The 15,379-nt window shown below is 39.3% G+C and overlaps 2 protein-coding genes across 2 annotated transcripts; one reads left to right on the forward strand and one right to left on the reverse strand.

The window, feature by feature from the left end:
• Positions 1-473: 473 nt before the first annotated feature.
• LOC117257544 (protein SPMIP1) lies at positions 474-5,585 on the forward strand. The gene is made up of 5 exons (XM_033627817.2): positions 474-587; positions 2,559-2,737; positions 2,958-3,156; positions 3,350-3,452; positions 4,896-5,585. The coding sequence occupies exons 2-5, from the start codon at positions 2,562-2,564 to the stop codon at positions 5,012-5,014; spliced, it is 597 nt and encodes a 198-aa protein (XP_033483708.1). The 5' UTR covers positions 474-587; positions 2,559-2,561; the 3' UTR covers positions 5,015-5,585.
• Positions 5,586-6,535: 950 nt separating this feature from the next.
• Positions 6,536-10,406, reverse strand: c1qb (complement component 1, q subcomponent, B chain). The gene is made up of 5 exons (XM_033626226.2): positions 10,267-10,406; positions 9,311-9,470; positions 8,607-8,838; positions 8,072-8,189; positions 6,536-7,216 (listed from the first exon to the last, which is right to left on the reverse strand). Exons 1-5 carry the CDS (start codon positions 10,267-10,269, stop codon positions 7,007-7,009), a joined length of 723 nt encoding a protein of 240 aa, XP_033482117.1. The 5' UTR covers positions 10,270-10,406; the 3' UTR covers positions 6,536-7,006.
• Positions 10,407-15,379: the final 4,973 nt, after the last annotated feature.

The raw sequence follows: 15,379 nt of genomic DNA on the forward strand, positions 1-15,379 counted from the left end.
ATACCATGGTAGTTGCTGGCAGCATTACAGACTGTCCTTTGCTGTTGCATTTCATAATGCCACAAAAGGTGCCTTTGTGTGTCAGTGTCTGACGTGGACGTCCACTGACGAAGGGGCAGTATTTGATGACTACAGCTGTCGATGCTGCATCAACAACTGCCGCCATGCGGTGCGTATCATATCACTATGATAGTGCCTCTGTGTGTCAGCATCTGATGTTGAGATCACTAAGAAAACGGTGGCATCTGATAAGTTTAAATCCTGGTTTCTCGTAACACTACTATGCTGATGATACCCCCCTCTATGTGATAATATTGCCGAATTGCACTTTGTAGCCACAGGGGTCACTGTTAAGCAAAGGTTCAAGGCTTTAAGCACTGGCCGAGGATTGGATTTAGGTTAGTGTCACAGGTTTCTGGTGTGTTGTGTGTGTTGTGTGTGTGTGTGTGTGTGTGTGTGTGTGTGTGTGTGTGTGTGTGTGTGCATGTGTCTCATGTTTCCTTGTTTTACAGAGTGTTATCTGATCCACATCTCATCTTCACACTGAGAAGCTGATCCTGCACAGCTCAGCGTCAGTCACAACAAAGGTAAATGAAGATATTTAACAATTATCTAATCTCATAATTTCATAATAAGATTTCAGCAATGTATAATCTCTACTATATGAATAGATACTGCTTGGTGTGTGCTATATCATGTTTCCAATGCCTTTGATTTTGTACTTCTTTGTTCTTTTGGTTGTGAAAAACATTAGTTTGTATCGTATTGTGCTTTTTACAGTGGTGTTGTGATGTACAGCAGATACTTAAGAAAACATTTTACCCTGATGGGTTTCTTCTCTTTTGTTTTTACAACTTAAAAAAAATGACAGCTGACATTTTACTATTTATACCCTAATCATACTGAATTAAGACTCAAAAGGTTCCTCTTGAGTACTTTCCAGATATTTTGAACTAGAGACAAAATGATAATATGAAGAGTGAAACTCATCCAGTGTATGATAGGAATCTCAACATGAACATTTGACAGATTTATCTGACCAAAATTTTGGATTTTTCATCAGGTAGAGATTTACTGGCATGAAGAAATGCATGTTTTTGGGCATTGACTGTTGGTTGCACCAAGATCTTCTTTGACCCCAGATTTGTTTGTAATAAACCTACATATTTAAGTAAGAACAACTGAGGCCCATCAAGTTATTCTTTCATTAATCTGAGTGAAGACTGACACCTGAAATGCAAGTTTTCCACATCAGTTCATAAATAAGTCATCAGAATTTAATGACAAAAAATGTAATTTTTTGTTATTTCCAAATTGACCCACATGAGTGTTTTTGATTCGACACCCCTACCGACCTGAGTTATTGCAGATTCATGTGACTGTTTTCTGATCTGCCACTTGTATGGTTAGACATTTGGTTAATTTAAGGCAACAAAAACTATTTGGTTATGTGGTATTGTTTTAAGAGATCAACACTGACTGTTGGTAGGGGACGGGACGCAAACAGGATTGACCCTTGTCAAAGTCAGATGAGCCTGTTCTCATTCCCAGGTTGTTAAATACCAAGGCTTTCTGGCCCTTGGTGTGTGATATTGACGCCAAGGGCACCCTTTAGCTTGTTTATGGCACACACCAGGCTTTCAACTAACTACATTATTAACCCACCTGTGGCAATACTTGACACTGAAAGCAGCTGACGTAGTATAGAGAGCAACAACGGTCACGTAGAGAAGGATGGAGGGGAAGTGGATGGATCAAAGAAAAAAAAGAACAGGCTTCTACCCTGAAGACCGCAGTTCATATCACATTTGAAACCAAAAAGTCAATGCTTTACTGTAATGCTACTTCATTACATTCCTGCATTCTGTTGTTTTAACATAGTCTTATGTAACGTACCTATAGTTGTCGCGTGCTGACGTCATTCATGACAAGGTGTAAAACAGAGTGGTTGCAACTTCTAAACCATTGTTGCAGCTGGGAACAAAACATGGCAACCATAGTTACAGAAATCATCCAAAACTGACTCCGTTTTTTTTAAGTTCATTTAAAATGCGAATGTGTAACAGAATTTGAAGCTCTGTGATTGGATGCTTCTAACCAAGGTGCACCTTGGGAGCTGTAGTTCTTGTCTTTCCTTCAGTTTGTGTGTTCATCTTTTGTCCTGATGATTCAGCTTGGAGAGTTTTATGTCCATCCAATGCTTGAAGAGCTGCAACTGTCAATCACCTTAAAGTGCAAATGAGAAAATGAAACAGAGGAGCCTGGCTGAACCTGGTTTTAGAGGCTTTTAAGTGCTATATCGTAGGCAACTGGACTTGCTTGAGTTTCTTTAAGAGATTCAAGCAAGTCTAGTTGCTAACATGCTTTGCATTAATGTTTCCTTGTTAGAGGAACAATGTCCATCAATGATAACAGCTGTAACTTTGCCTCTGTAGATTGCTCACATATAAATCCCTTATAATCCCTTTAATCCCTAATTTTAGCCTCATAAAGATGGAAATCAATGTTAAACTATGTCAAAATGTTAAACTGAGTTGCTAAATGAAGTTTTCTGGCAGGAGATGCGTTGCCTGTTAACAACCCAGAGCCAGAACTTCTACCGAGAGCAGATTCAGAAGGAGATGTTGACCCGTTTAGCCTGGAAGAGCCGCTATGCTAAGCTCTACCCATCCAGCTACAATCCCCGAAACAACAGCACAGAGCCAACACAGCTGCCACAGCTGGCTGCTGACCCCCGGTGAGCTGCTTTATTCACATTAAACTTGCAGTTGGAAGAGTTTTCATGTAAAACTGCAGCTCAGCCTGAATCCAGTGTGTCCCAGCTCTGTTGTGTCAAAGTTTGTTTGTCCAAATTAAATTCTGTCTTAAGTTTTGTCAAGTTAAATCTGACGTTAGTAAGATGAGATAATACTGTATAATTAATGATACACATCTTGTGTTGATGTTCCACCTACCAGGGCTGTCCTGCCTCCTGTTACCAGGACAACTGAGAAGCAGAGCAACCTTCCTCCTTCTCGTTCTCATCCTCCTCCTCATCCTCCTCCTCCTCCGCCTGTGGTCTCTTCGGAAGGGGAGGGCCAGCTCAGTGTGGCCCCGCTGATGAGGCCAGTCTCTCCTGAGACCAGACACACTCTCTATCAGGACTCCTCACATAACGTACGAATCACAGTGACACATGTTTTGTTTTAAATCTTCTGGTTACTGTTGTTTTTTTTGTTTGTTTGTTTGTTTTTTGTTTACAAGGTAACAGTTGTTATTTACTTGCAGCTTGAAATTAAAACTTGTTTAGTCTTAATGTGAAATCTTTCACAACTCTGTAATATAATGCACAATACAAAATCTTCTGCAGGGGAAAGGGCGGAGTCTGTATCTGCAGAGGCGCCGCCACATCAGACCTGAGGAGAAGTTTGATTTTCCCGTGCTCTCCTCCTGGGAGTACGGATGGAGGCTGGGTAAGTTGGCGTTACTGTCTGCTTCGCTTCTATCTGTTGGACCTCAAACTGGCAGGAAAGAAAAGAGTATTAGAAGGGGAGTTACAGAAAAATGTTAGTGACCATGACTGTGATGATAATGTTATATGATAGACCTATTACATTAAGGAATTTGGGCTAAGGGTCAAAGTGCATTAATTAACATAGGACTTTGCAGCTTGTGCATGCAATGCATAATAAAGTACAAGTACACACCAAAAAATTACTTTGTTACGTATGCCAAATCTAATTTGTTACTTCCATCAATGGAAATTGGTTTCAAAGTGATCACAAACTTATTTAGAATTAATGAAGCTAATGTTTCTTTAATTAAATCCTGTCCTGGATTAAAGAAAGAGCTACAAGAGTCCACAGCTAAACTGGTGAGAATGAAGCTAAATGCTATTGCTAGCCTGGCAGCATGCTCACAGTGACAATGTCAACATGTTGATGATTAGCAGGTATAATGATGACCATGTTAACTAAACCATCTTAGTTTAGCATTTTAACTGAGATTTGTACTTGTGCGTCAGCTCTATGCAGAGCATACACTGTAGCAACAATTTCAAACACAAGTACACAAATCAGCTTCACTATAACTCGCAGCATTCACAGACAAAACACTTCTTCTCTTTCTCGTCTTTTGCTGGACACATTTTCCCCACAAATACAACATGCTAATGTTTTTAGCACAAGCCTATGACATTTTACATTGTATAAATTAGCCTAGCAGCTAGCGGGCTCCTCTCTACTCATATGAAGCCAGGGACAACCGCAACATTTAACAAAGGTAACATTACAAAGTTCAGCTCCAATACAACTCACAAGGTTCACTGAAAAAACAACTGTCTTATACTAAACAAATCGTCAAAACAACGTTATTGGCAGAACCATATGGCATTTTACATTGTATAAATTAGCCTAGCAACTAGCGGAGAGTTTCTCCACTCATATGAAGCCAGGATAAATCACACACAAGACTTAACATGCTATTTTTGTGGAGAGGCATTATTGTCTATACAATTTATTGTTTCTTATCTGTTAGATTGAAGTAAATAAAGTCTTTGTTTCCACTGAGGGAAATGGTTTCAGCTTACAAAAATAGACAGGCGTCACTGTGAGGGGTAATTAAATTTCTGAGGAGGCGCACATCAGGCTATGACAAAGGGTACGGTGTTGATTCGTCAAAGACATATAAATCCCACCATAGGATGCTAAATTTGCCAATTAGCACTAAACACATAGTACAGCTGAGACAAATGGGGCTGTGTTTTGCAGGTATTTGGACAGAAATTATTTTCTAAATAAAAAAATGACCTGATGGTGGCGCTAGAGGAAACGTTAGTCACAATTCATCGTTTAGTTCTAGATTAAACTGCAGTTTAAATACATGTTTTCTTTGACTGTGTCTTCCTGTATCCACAGGTGATTACTCGCTGGATTACAGAACTCCATCCTGCGCAAAGTCGTCAGTGGTGAAGAATACGTTCTATGCCAGGAACGGTGTGTTTAGCAGCCCGTCGGCCATCGACACACTGGGCTGAAGTTCTGCCTTCAGACACCAGGGGTCGCTCTCTAATGAAACTGTAGAACAGCAAACTTATATGGCTTTTATGTGACAGACACCATTCATGTTGGTTTTAAGACCAGCCCGTTTTCATTTCCAGAGCGTCGAATACCAACACCCAGGAAACCAAAGATCGTGTCCTGTGTGAAACCAAGTCACCCATATTTCAACGTAACGTTATACAATTATGTACGTTATGTAATTTCTTTTCTAAACCTAGCCACAACATTAACCTTGTGTTACAATGTGTTTCAGTTGTGTGTCACATAGACCCGTTATGTTCCCTGTACATCACTGCGAGACCCCAAGGAGTGTGACAAAGCCTCGGTATTCAACCACCTGGGAATGAGACCCGACAGCAGGTTGTTTAGGACACACACAGATTTGGATTTAATGGCCAAACAAATTCCAAAATGTGCCCTAGCTCATGTCAGTTTGGGGTTTGGGGGTATTATTAACCATTTTTAGATCATGTGAAATGGCACCTTTGGGAGTGAATATACAATCTTAGCCATTGGTAATGCTTAAATAAAACTTCCATTAAAATTGCTGGTTGTTTTTTTTTTGTTTTTTTTCATTTTACCAGGCTTTCCAATATTTCTAAAGGTAATTATTGAGTGACTTGATTTAAAAACTCTAGTGTCAGATGTTAGACATCAACAGGAAGAGCAATAAATGGTCAGATAGAACAAATCTGTAAGACCAACACACATTTACGATGAGGTTAAAGGGGTCTGTCCATCCATGTTCCTTTTGGTAACAATGATCCTTTACTTCCTGTAACACTGTCTGTTTACCATTCACACTGCTGTAAGGTTAAGTGTCTACCAACCTGATACTGTGTGTTGGATAATTAATGACCTCCTGGACAGGTATCACTCAGAAAGAGTCTGTTCATTTCTGTACACCTGATACGTCAGTGTTTTCAAACAGTGAGTCACTGGAGGAAATGTTACACACCACATCATTAAATATTTCTTATCAGTCATGGTAACTTCAGTAAGCTTCCACCGAGCAGTGCAGTTTTATTCCTGTTGTAAAAATATTTTAGTATATAAACTTATATAAATGTAAAAATAAGCTGATAATATATATTTTCCTTTTTTTCTGGGGACTATTTTTAGTGGCAATTAATCCACATTTGGTGCTCAACCCTAGTCTCTCTCCTACCTTTTCAATCACTGACACTTGGGCCCTTGGTGTCAGACACTGACGCACTGAGGTACCGTTTAGTGGTGGTATAACACGCACTGGGCAGCAGCATTTTTTGACACTCCAAGCAACTGTCATAGTACAAAGAGCAAGAAAGAGCAAGACGGGAGGAAAATGAGGTGGATGGGTCAAACAAACTCTGGACTTTCACCCTGGAGCCTGCTGATGTTTTCTTGTGTGAACCCAAAAGGCAGACAGGTAGACATGAGAGAGGAATGTTAAAGGAGGCATATTTCTCAATTGCAGATAATTAAAACCACTTAAGTGACCCAGACAACATCACTAATGTTGATTTACTTGTTTATTGAGAGTGTTACACTGTATGAAAGATATGTTGCTTAAGAGGAAACAAAAGCAGGTTTCAGTCTTGTGTTTTCATTTTGTTTTTGAAAGTGGGGTGACAATGTGTATATGGATTACAGATTGTGCCTTTTAAATGTTGTAAAAAAATGGATTAATGTGGTGAATTGTTCACTGTGATGGATGTGTTGTACTGAGAAAAAAGAAAAGAAAACATTATTGGAAAGATAGCTAAAATGAAAGTTTGGAAAATCAGTTAAGTACACACTATTTGTGGTTGAAGCAAAACACTGGAATGATCCTTTAAGGCAGCAAGGCCACTGTTGAGCCGACCTTTTTTAACTGTGCTGATCTTCTCACTATTAATGAAAAAACATATATCATTCAATTGCTGTTAATGTCCCCCCAAACTCTGTGATGTACTTAAAATGATTTTATGGCTCAGATGTCGGAGGCTCTAGGCGGTTGGGAAGATCAGGAAGCCAGTAAAAGTGTGGCTGGTGCTGCTCTGGCTCGTCACGATGGTGTTGTACTTGGTTGCCTGCAGAGAGACCGTGTCTCCGGCCTCCAGCTGCAGGACCGCCGAGCCAGAGGTGACCAGGAAACCCTCAGATGAGTCACACAGTGCCAAGGTACTTTCAGTGCCCTTCACCAGCTTCAGACACACCTAGATGTGATCACACAAACACACAGAGGCAGACAAAGTTCTCAGATCTGTTACTTGAATAAAAGTAGCCACAGTGTAAAAAAAGACTAAATGCTAAATAAAAGTCCTGCATTAAAATTTCACTTAAATCAAAATATACTTTATAATACTTTATATACTTTACTAATATACTTTATAAAATGTAAGGTTTCAACCTATCCACTACATAATTACATGCAAATATAACATATCTGTGGTTTGCAGAAACTTGCAGAGGAGCACAACTAAGAGTTCAGTGTCACATCTCATCTTAAAATGAGAAACTGCTATCCACTGAAAGTTGAAGGGTGAAGTGTATTTTGTGTGTTTAAAGGTACATTTTTCAGGATGTGTTGTATAATCATCCTAATTCTAAACAGAAACATCAACATCTGATGAGTCTATAAAACCCTAGTTTTTGTCCATTGCAAATGTAATTAAAGTTCTGAAGATTGTGGTTAGGGTTCATCATAGTACGCATAGTTTAATGAAGTGCAGTATTTTTTATTCAAGAGTAAAATTCAGTGTGTTAATTGTATGGGTTACTTTTTAAAATCCTAATTTGAAAAGTCACTACTAGCCCCTGCTGTCAGATGAATGTAGTGCAGTTAAAAGTATTATATTTGCTCCTGAAATGAAGTCAGGTAGAAGTATGAAGTGGCATAAAATGGAAATACTCAACAAGTAGGCCTACCTAACATTTGTACTAACTGTACTGTGGTAAATGTACTCAAAAATGAAGCAAAGATGAGACTGAAGGGAGGAAGGAGACAGACAGGCTAAAGACACACACAGATATACGGGTCAGTTTTATGAGAACAAACTCTTCAGACTCACTCTGGTCTTTGCTGAAACGTGATAACTGAAGAAATAAATCCCTTTGGTGACACATGTGAACGTCCCGTTTGTTAGCGATTCTCCTTGAAACTGTTCATCCAGGTCACCCAAAATCTCTCTGTGGGAAGTTTTCACACAAACAGGTTCAGTTTTTATTATTTCAACTCTGAATTACCTCAGTACACCCATCAAATTTTATATATTTCAAACAAAAACTTCAGAAGCTGTGGAGCTGTTTGCTTCCAATGTTTTCAGGGGGACTGTTAATTGTATCTGATCAAACACTCATACAGTCCTGATGAAGCAGATTAGCTGAGTTTTTGATTGTTAATCTCTTAAAAAAATCCCCCAAACTTAATGTTGAATGTTTCTTATTTAACCATTAATGTGTAATACTGTAAAGAAACACCTCAGAGCCTTTAAAGCTGACCTCAGGCTTCAAATAAAAACTAGTTTTATCATCACAGTCTGCCTCATCATCTTGTTTCAACAGGAAGTACATCACAATGAAAACCTGAACCTTCACAGCACTGACCTGTTGAAGTTCATGGGGGTGTCCATCTCTGGCGCCTGGGATAATATCCGTTTGTAGGAAAAGAAGGATCTCTGCTGGTTGGAGGGGTTGAAGGGTCTCCCCTTCTCCCCTTTCCGGCCTGGATGACCGGGAGGCCCCGGAAGACCCACGTCCCCCTTCAGCCCCGGCCGTCCTGGGGGACCAGACATACCAGGGAACCCCTTCTGGCCCCTGACAGGCTGACCTGCCTCACCTGCTCATACAGAGAAACACATATCACATGGCGCAAGGCTGTTAGTCAGAACTGACACTAAGAAGGAACATGGATGTTAAATTCTGGCTGTAATTTAAATGTCTATATGTAGCCTGCTAAAAAAAGAACTATAAAACTAGACACTTTAATAAGAGGGAATATTTAGACATTTTACATTTCAACAAGCCCTCTCACTGCAACTCTGTCCATCCACACTAAAACGCAACCCCCGGCCAAAACTCTCACCAAATTGAACCTTAATTTCAACTTAAAAAAGTGAGTTCAAATTAATTAAATTTGAATAATCTATTTAGAGTCAGCTTGTGAGTTGCCGAAAAAGAACCAGTTCACTCAATAAGAGAAAACAAGTTCAATAAACTAAAAATTTAAAATGTAACATCAGATCTGATATTAATGTATGAGCAGAATGTCTAAACTGTGTCTGATGTCTTCATGTCCAGTGTGAGCTCACCAGGGTCTCCCTTCTCTCCCCTGGGACCGTCCATGCCGTTGGGCCCATGGGTGCCTGGTATTCCAGGGATCCCTGGGGTTCCCCCGCACTGTGTGACAACTGGAGTGATGTGAACCAAGAGCAGGAACACTGCAGTACTGCAGCTCAGCCACTGGGCGGCCTGAGTACACACAGATACACACACAAAAAAAACTTGTTCTGGTCATTAAGGACTTTAAACTGGAACCATAACCCTAAACATGGCCTTCACTAAACACCATGTCCTCATACTAAAATATAGTGTTTTGTTCTGTGGGGACCCTGCAGCTCTTTGTCCCAGTGGAAGGTTTTTCTGTTACTGACTCGATGGTCTTGAAGGTACATTGACATATCACTGTTTTCCACTTTAAATAATCTAAGGGCTTGTTTCAGAGTTGCATAATTGCCTTGAGTTGGTTTGTGTTCTCACAGCAGCATCTCTTAAGGAAAGTGCTTACAAATTGCATCCCTAATACAAATACATTAAAACCACATAAAAGAGTCCAGTTCAGAAGTTATCTGACAGCAACACAAATTGTTCTTATTCTCTGGAAATTTACAATGTTTTAGCCTCTAATACACAGATAATATAAATAGGCAATATTTAATGTGAAGATTAAGAAAGCATAATCTTAAGTTGAAGACGAATCAGGTGCTCAAGAAACAAAATACATTTGTGCATTTAAATTTAAGACATTTTAAGCCTGTTAAGGACATACAGACAACAGCTTTAACTCCTCTGCAAATAATACATCACTATGTTTAAAGGCTAAACATGCTGACAGTGATTTAGCTTCTACATGAAGAAACATTACATAAAAAGTGCTATGAAACCATTTACTCCTGAATCAAGAGTGCCTCTGTCTGAATAATGGTTTTCTCTCTCTGTAAATACTTCTTTGCCCGTTCTTTAGTGTTGTAAGACACAAAATTCTCACCATTTGCAAGTAAAGCAGTCCCTCGTCCTGTGGAGTGATACGCTGATGGAGAGCAGAGTTGAAGAGCTTCACAGCGACAGCAGCAACTGAACCAGGAAAATAAAACTACAGGAAGTGAAACACTTCAAGATAGCATGAGGGTGTAATACTGTCAGTGATGGAGTGAAACAGAATGCATGTGGGGGAGAGTGGGATCTGTTGGGACATTTTTGTATTGACATGAAATAACATTTCATTATTCACAGACAAATAACTTGATCCCTGAACAGACGCAGATGTCTGCTCACAGTTTATCAAGTTTTTTGGAGTCCAACTCAAATGTGAAAGCCACAATGTTGTAAAATGTACAAGGAATGCATTTTTTTCCCACATTCTGCCTCCCTGGGATGGTTGGGACACCCTGTTCTCAGTAAAATTATTATACTTTCAGAAATTACTGAGGTATGGAATTTGGCTGGTTCCTCAGTCATCATTTTGGTGGCACCCTTCAGCTCAATGCGATCACTGTAGACTACAGGTAGCTTATAGGTTTAAGTCAACTTATGTCAGCTTATAGGTTTATATCTGAGTTTGCATCATTAAAAAATAAATAAATAAAAACAACAGAATAAAATGAAATGAAATAAAATAAAACAAAATAAAATAAAGGACTCTGTTATTTAAGAGGGGAAAGGGGTGATGCGAGAAAAAAAAAAGATTAAGTGCTGAGCAGGGACTTATGTTTATTTTTTCGGCCTAGGGAGAGGCATAGGCCTACAAATTTAAATGGTTGTATGTTGCATGTATTTTTCTGCCCATTTTTAAAGGAAACATATGCGCGAGAAGGCATTTTTTTCTGTAATGTCACCCAAATTACACAGCCAGAAACGGTGAAAACAGAAATTATTGCAGGATTTTTATATTTCAGATGGTCCTTGGACACATCATGATCAGCTAATACTTCCTTCAGAAGAAAACCATAACCAAATCAGAGCTTAAAATAGTGATATCTCATCAGAATCACTTTAGTCTACGTCTCATTTAAAATCTGGCCAAAAATAAACCATTTGCACGAACTCACCAGCATGCACGACAGGAGAGAAAAGCCAAGGCTTTTTTCAACACCAGGATTTCTTAACGTATAACTTTTAACTTTCAATGTCAAGTTGTAAAATCTAATAACTAATTTATGGTGGAGGGAGGGTCATGCATTTTCTGCCAGTCACTCAGGGAGGCTGAAGGAAAAATATTAGTAGCTTCATGGATGGTAAAAAAAAGGCACACCCAGCCACCCACCTCCTCTGATAAATAAAGAACAGTCCCTAACATCAACATTTTGAGAGTGAAACAAGTTTGAACTCTGCACATTCAAATGTAGGCGTATAAAGTTCATACGGTCAACATTCACTCAGTGACCTCAAAGTCACTCTTATTCAGTTAGAAAAAGTTTGTCTTGTTTTTGTCGACTGTTAATCCAGAGCGAGCTGTAACAACAAACAAGACTGTCCCAACTGTACCAGGGTTTTGTTTTGTTTTTTGTACGTGGCATAATTAAAACTGTATGGTATAAGAAAAATAACAAAAGAGACACAAAAAATGTACTTAGACCCTGCAGATTTTCAAAAGTGTGAATAAAATGTGGGGAATAGTGAGGACGTCTCCACTTTGAGGTTTCAGGCAACACAATTACCTGTCAGCTGGAGTTTGTAGTTACTTTGTGGATTATGATTTTACAAACAAGAAATATGTTATAAAATATACATTAAACTACATAAACAGTATGAAAGCTTAAATTTACTCCACTTGCTGCGACAGTAAAATAATAATTACACATTGATGCATCTGTAGTAATAACAAACCGACAATGTGATGACAGTTTCTTGTCTGTTTCATCTTTGTGAGTTCAATGCCCTTTTCTGTAAATCTGTGATTATTTTTGTTGCATTTATCTGACAAAGCAGATCAGAGGAAGTGAAACACTTTTCCAAGAAGTCAGGAAGAACTCCACCTGAAGAAGAACTGATGATGAAGCATTGTTGAATTTATCTGATTACAAAAAAATATTTTCTCCAAATTAACATTTTGTTCTGTTTTTTTTACTGGGAACTTCCTCAAACACAAACTGGTTTCCTGGCAGTGTGGTGCCAAGGCTCCTAACCTCAGTCTGGATGTCAGTATCTGTTCCACAAAATATTTAATTTCCTCAACAGAATCTATCAACAAATAGCTGATGTATATTTTTAATAATTACATCCTGTGAAATGTGCAATTTTGTCTTTCTCAGATCCTCTTTCCATTTCTTGGAAAGAGAATGACAAAATCATTCTCTTTCCTCTTTCTGCAAATTTGGAATCTACATCCTGAATTTTTTCTTGACCCTGACCTTCTTCTAGGGACATAAAATCCCATTACATATGAATTCAAATTCGGAATTTGAGCACCTCGCCCGGTATGAGGTATAGGGATACATATTGTGCTTTGAAGTGAATTCCAGTGTTCATCTACATCAGTTATTTTCAGATATAATCCTTAAATTTGCATCCCATTTTGGATGCAATTTATGCTCCATGTTTTGCAGCAATAGCCATTTAATGCATTTACATTTTGTACTTACTTCTTGATTTACACTACTTGTCACTTTTTGTGGTGGAGTCCACCATTCCCATGCTAAATTAAAATTGCCTTCACATGCAAGAGGGATTCTCTGGAAACAAGCATATAATCCATTTTGACAGCCTTACTGTTTACCATCAAACAAAGGTATAGGTATCATTCAAAATCTGACAAGGAATAGGTGGAAATGGGCTGGTTACCTCTACTGCAGGACTAAAGAAGGAAAGTGGAAACAGGTGAGTCAGGTGACTGGGACAGGTGTGGAGGTCTGAGGGTATCTAGTAGGCAGAGTGGACACAAATAAACATTGAACTACAGACACTGAGACACAGCTGTCTTCAGTTAACGCATGGAGATGTAAAATAGCTCTCTGTGTATCATGATATAGTACTATAAGAATTAAAATGATGACAAGAAAGGAGAAATTACATTACATTCATTCATTTTTCCGTAACTTGGGTGGCTGGAGCCTATCCCAGCTGACGTTGGGCAAGAGGCGGGGTACACCCTGGACAGGTCACCAGACTATCACACATTCATTACATTACAAATATAAATATTACGGTTGATTTTCCAGCTATTTATTTGTGTTTATTGTGTTTCCCAGTTGAAACTGATGAGCTAACTGAGAGACAAAGATAAGATCATTGCATCACATTGAACTGGAGCTGATGTAAAGTAGGCCTATTCTAATGTAACTTACACAGAGTTTCAGTGAAGATGAGAAAGCTGGAAAAAAACACAATGCTGTGATCCATGTTTTTTGGGGAAGGCATTAGCTCAGTCCACAGGGACCTGGCTTGGGAACCAGAGGGTCTCCAGCTCAGGTTCACATCCAGACTAAATACAGAGTCTGGACCAGTAGCTGGAGAGGTGCCAGTTCGCCTCCTGGGCACTTCCAAGGTGCCATGAGCAAGGTACCAGACCCCCAACTGCTCAGGGTGCCTGTCCATGAGCAGCCCCCTCACGCTGACATCTCTCTTTTTAATGCATGTGTAGGTCCTGTTTGTGCATGTGTGTGTATTCTGGGCCTGTGTGTGTATGACAAAAGTGAAAAAACATTGAGTCTCCCTTCGGGGATTCATAAAGTATATCTTCTTCTTCTGTTAAGGGTGATGAAGTGTCTTAATCCTGTAAATACTGTAAATTAAGGGTGTTTGGGGGCTTTTAAGTGTCACAAACAGATACTATTTTCTTTTAAATATGAAGTAAAAAAAAAGGATTCTATGGAGCTAAACTGGCAACACAACATGAAGGAGCAACACAAGGAGTTTAAAGGATTCTCTCACTTACCTGATATCAGACAGAATAATTGCAAATATGTTACACTCCGTTTCCATCTTCAGCCTGACATTGCAACACAGCCTCACAGAATTATGTGAAATGGACACTTGTTTTTAGAGAACAGGAAAATACTTGGTTAAGTTTAAGAATGTGGGTTTGGTTAAAATAACCATGAACAGGATGTAAGTGATGTAAACTTCTTTATTTTGTGTAGTTATGTATAGTCTTTACAGCAGGGAGACTCAACTGGCTCTGCCTTGGGGGCACTTTTGCAAAATGTCAGGAAGCAAGGGGCAACTACATTATGTATATATAATAAATAAGTTGCCTATTTTCAACCTTTTAATGCTGGATGTTCACACTCATCCTTGCTAAGAGGGAGGCAATTCCACACGCAGTGGCCCCACATGTCAGGTGTCTGCCAGGGCTTTTCTAGGGTCTAAGGTCCTCATTAGGGGGTCCTCTGTCAAGGGTCTGGAGAGTCCTCATCTGGAACTTTTTTTAATATATTCTACTTTGATGCTTTTGATGCTATATATTTTCAGAAGACAAAAAAATCCCAGTGTAAATGAAGTTCATGTGAATTAGAAAATGGTCAACTGGCCACCTGGCACCCTACTGTGGGCCAGACTTTGTCTATGGGCCCTAAGTTGAGTATCACTGCTGTAAAGTCACATAACTAGATCAACTTTTGGTTTCATACAGGACATATGGGACACTGGTAGAAAAGTCCATGTCTTGTTTGACCCCCCCTCTGAAATACCCAAGTGGACTTTCTCGCTTTTTATACTTACCGAAGATCCTCACTGAAACTCCAATGGCACTATTTTGTGTTGCCAGCACATAACAACATGATGGGCATTTCATGCCCATCACGTAACTTAATGTTGTTAAGAGTTCGTGTGCATTTCATTTATTTTTATGAGACTGGGCTGGACATTGCGTAAAATGTGTCCACTCTAACAGTGGTGGCTGGCTGACTGGCGTCTCTGGTGAGAGAAGAACATGTGTGAATCTTCGAGGCAGGCAAACTAACAAATATCTTAGAGGCCGTTTACACGTGGCCGGCTATTTTCATAAACGGACATTTCACCGTCTCCGTTTTCAAAAAGATCTTCATTTACACTTACCCGTGTATATATAGACAAGAGCATGCCAAACCTGTAGGTGGCAGTGTAACGAGAAGCTCAAGCCTTCCACGTATCCATTGTCACCATAGCAACATAGGTCGCACTTT

Source organism: Epinephelus lanceolatus, chromosome 1 (genome assembly GCF_041903045.1).
Source record: "Epinephelus lanceolatus isolate andai-2023 chromosome 1, ASM4190304v1, whole genome shotgun sequence".
In the NCBI taxonomy this organism is placed as follows: Eukaryota; Metazoa; Chordata; class Actinopteri; order Perciformes; family Serranidae; genus Epinephelus; species Epinephelus lanceolatus.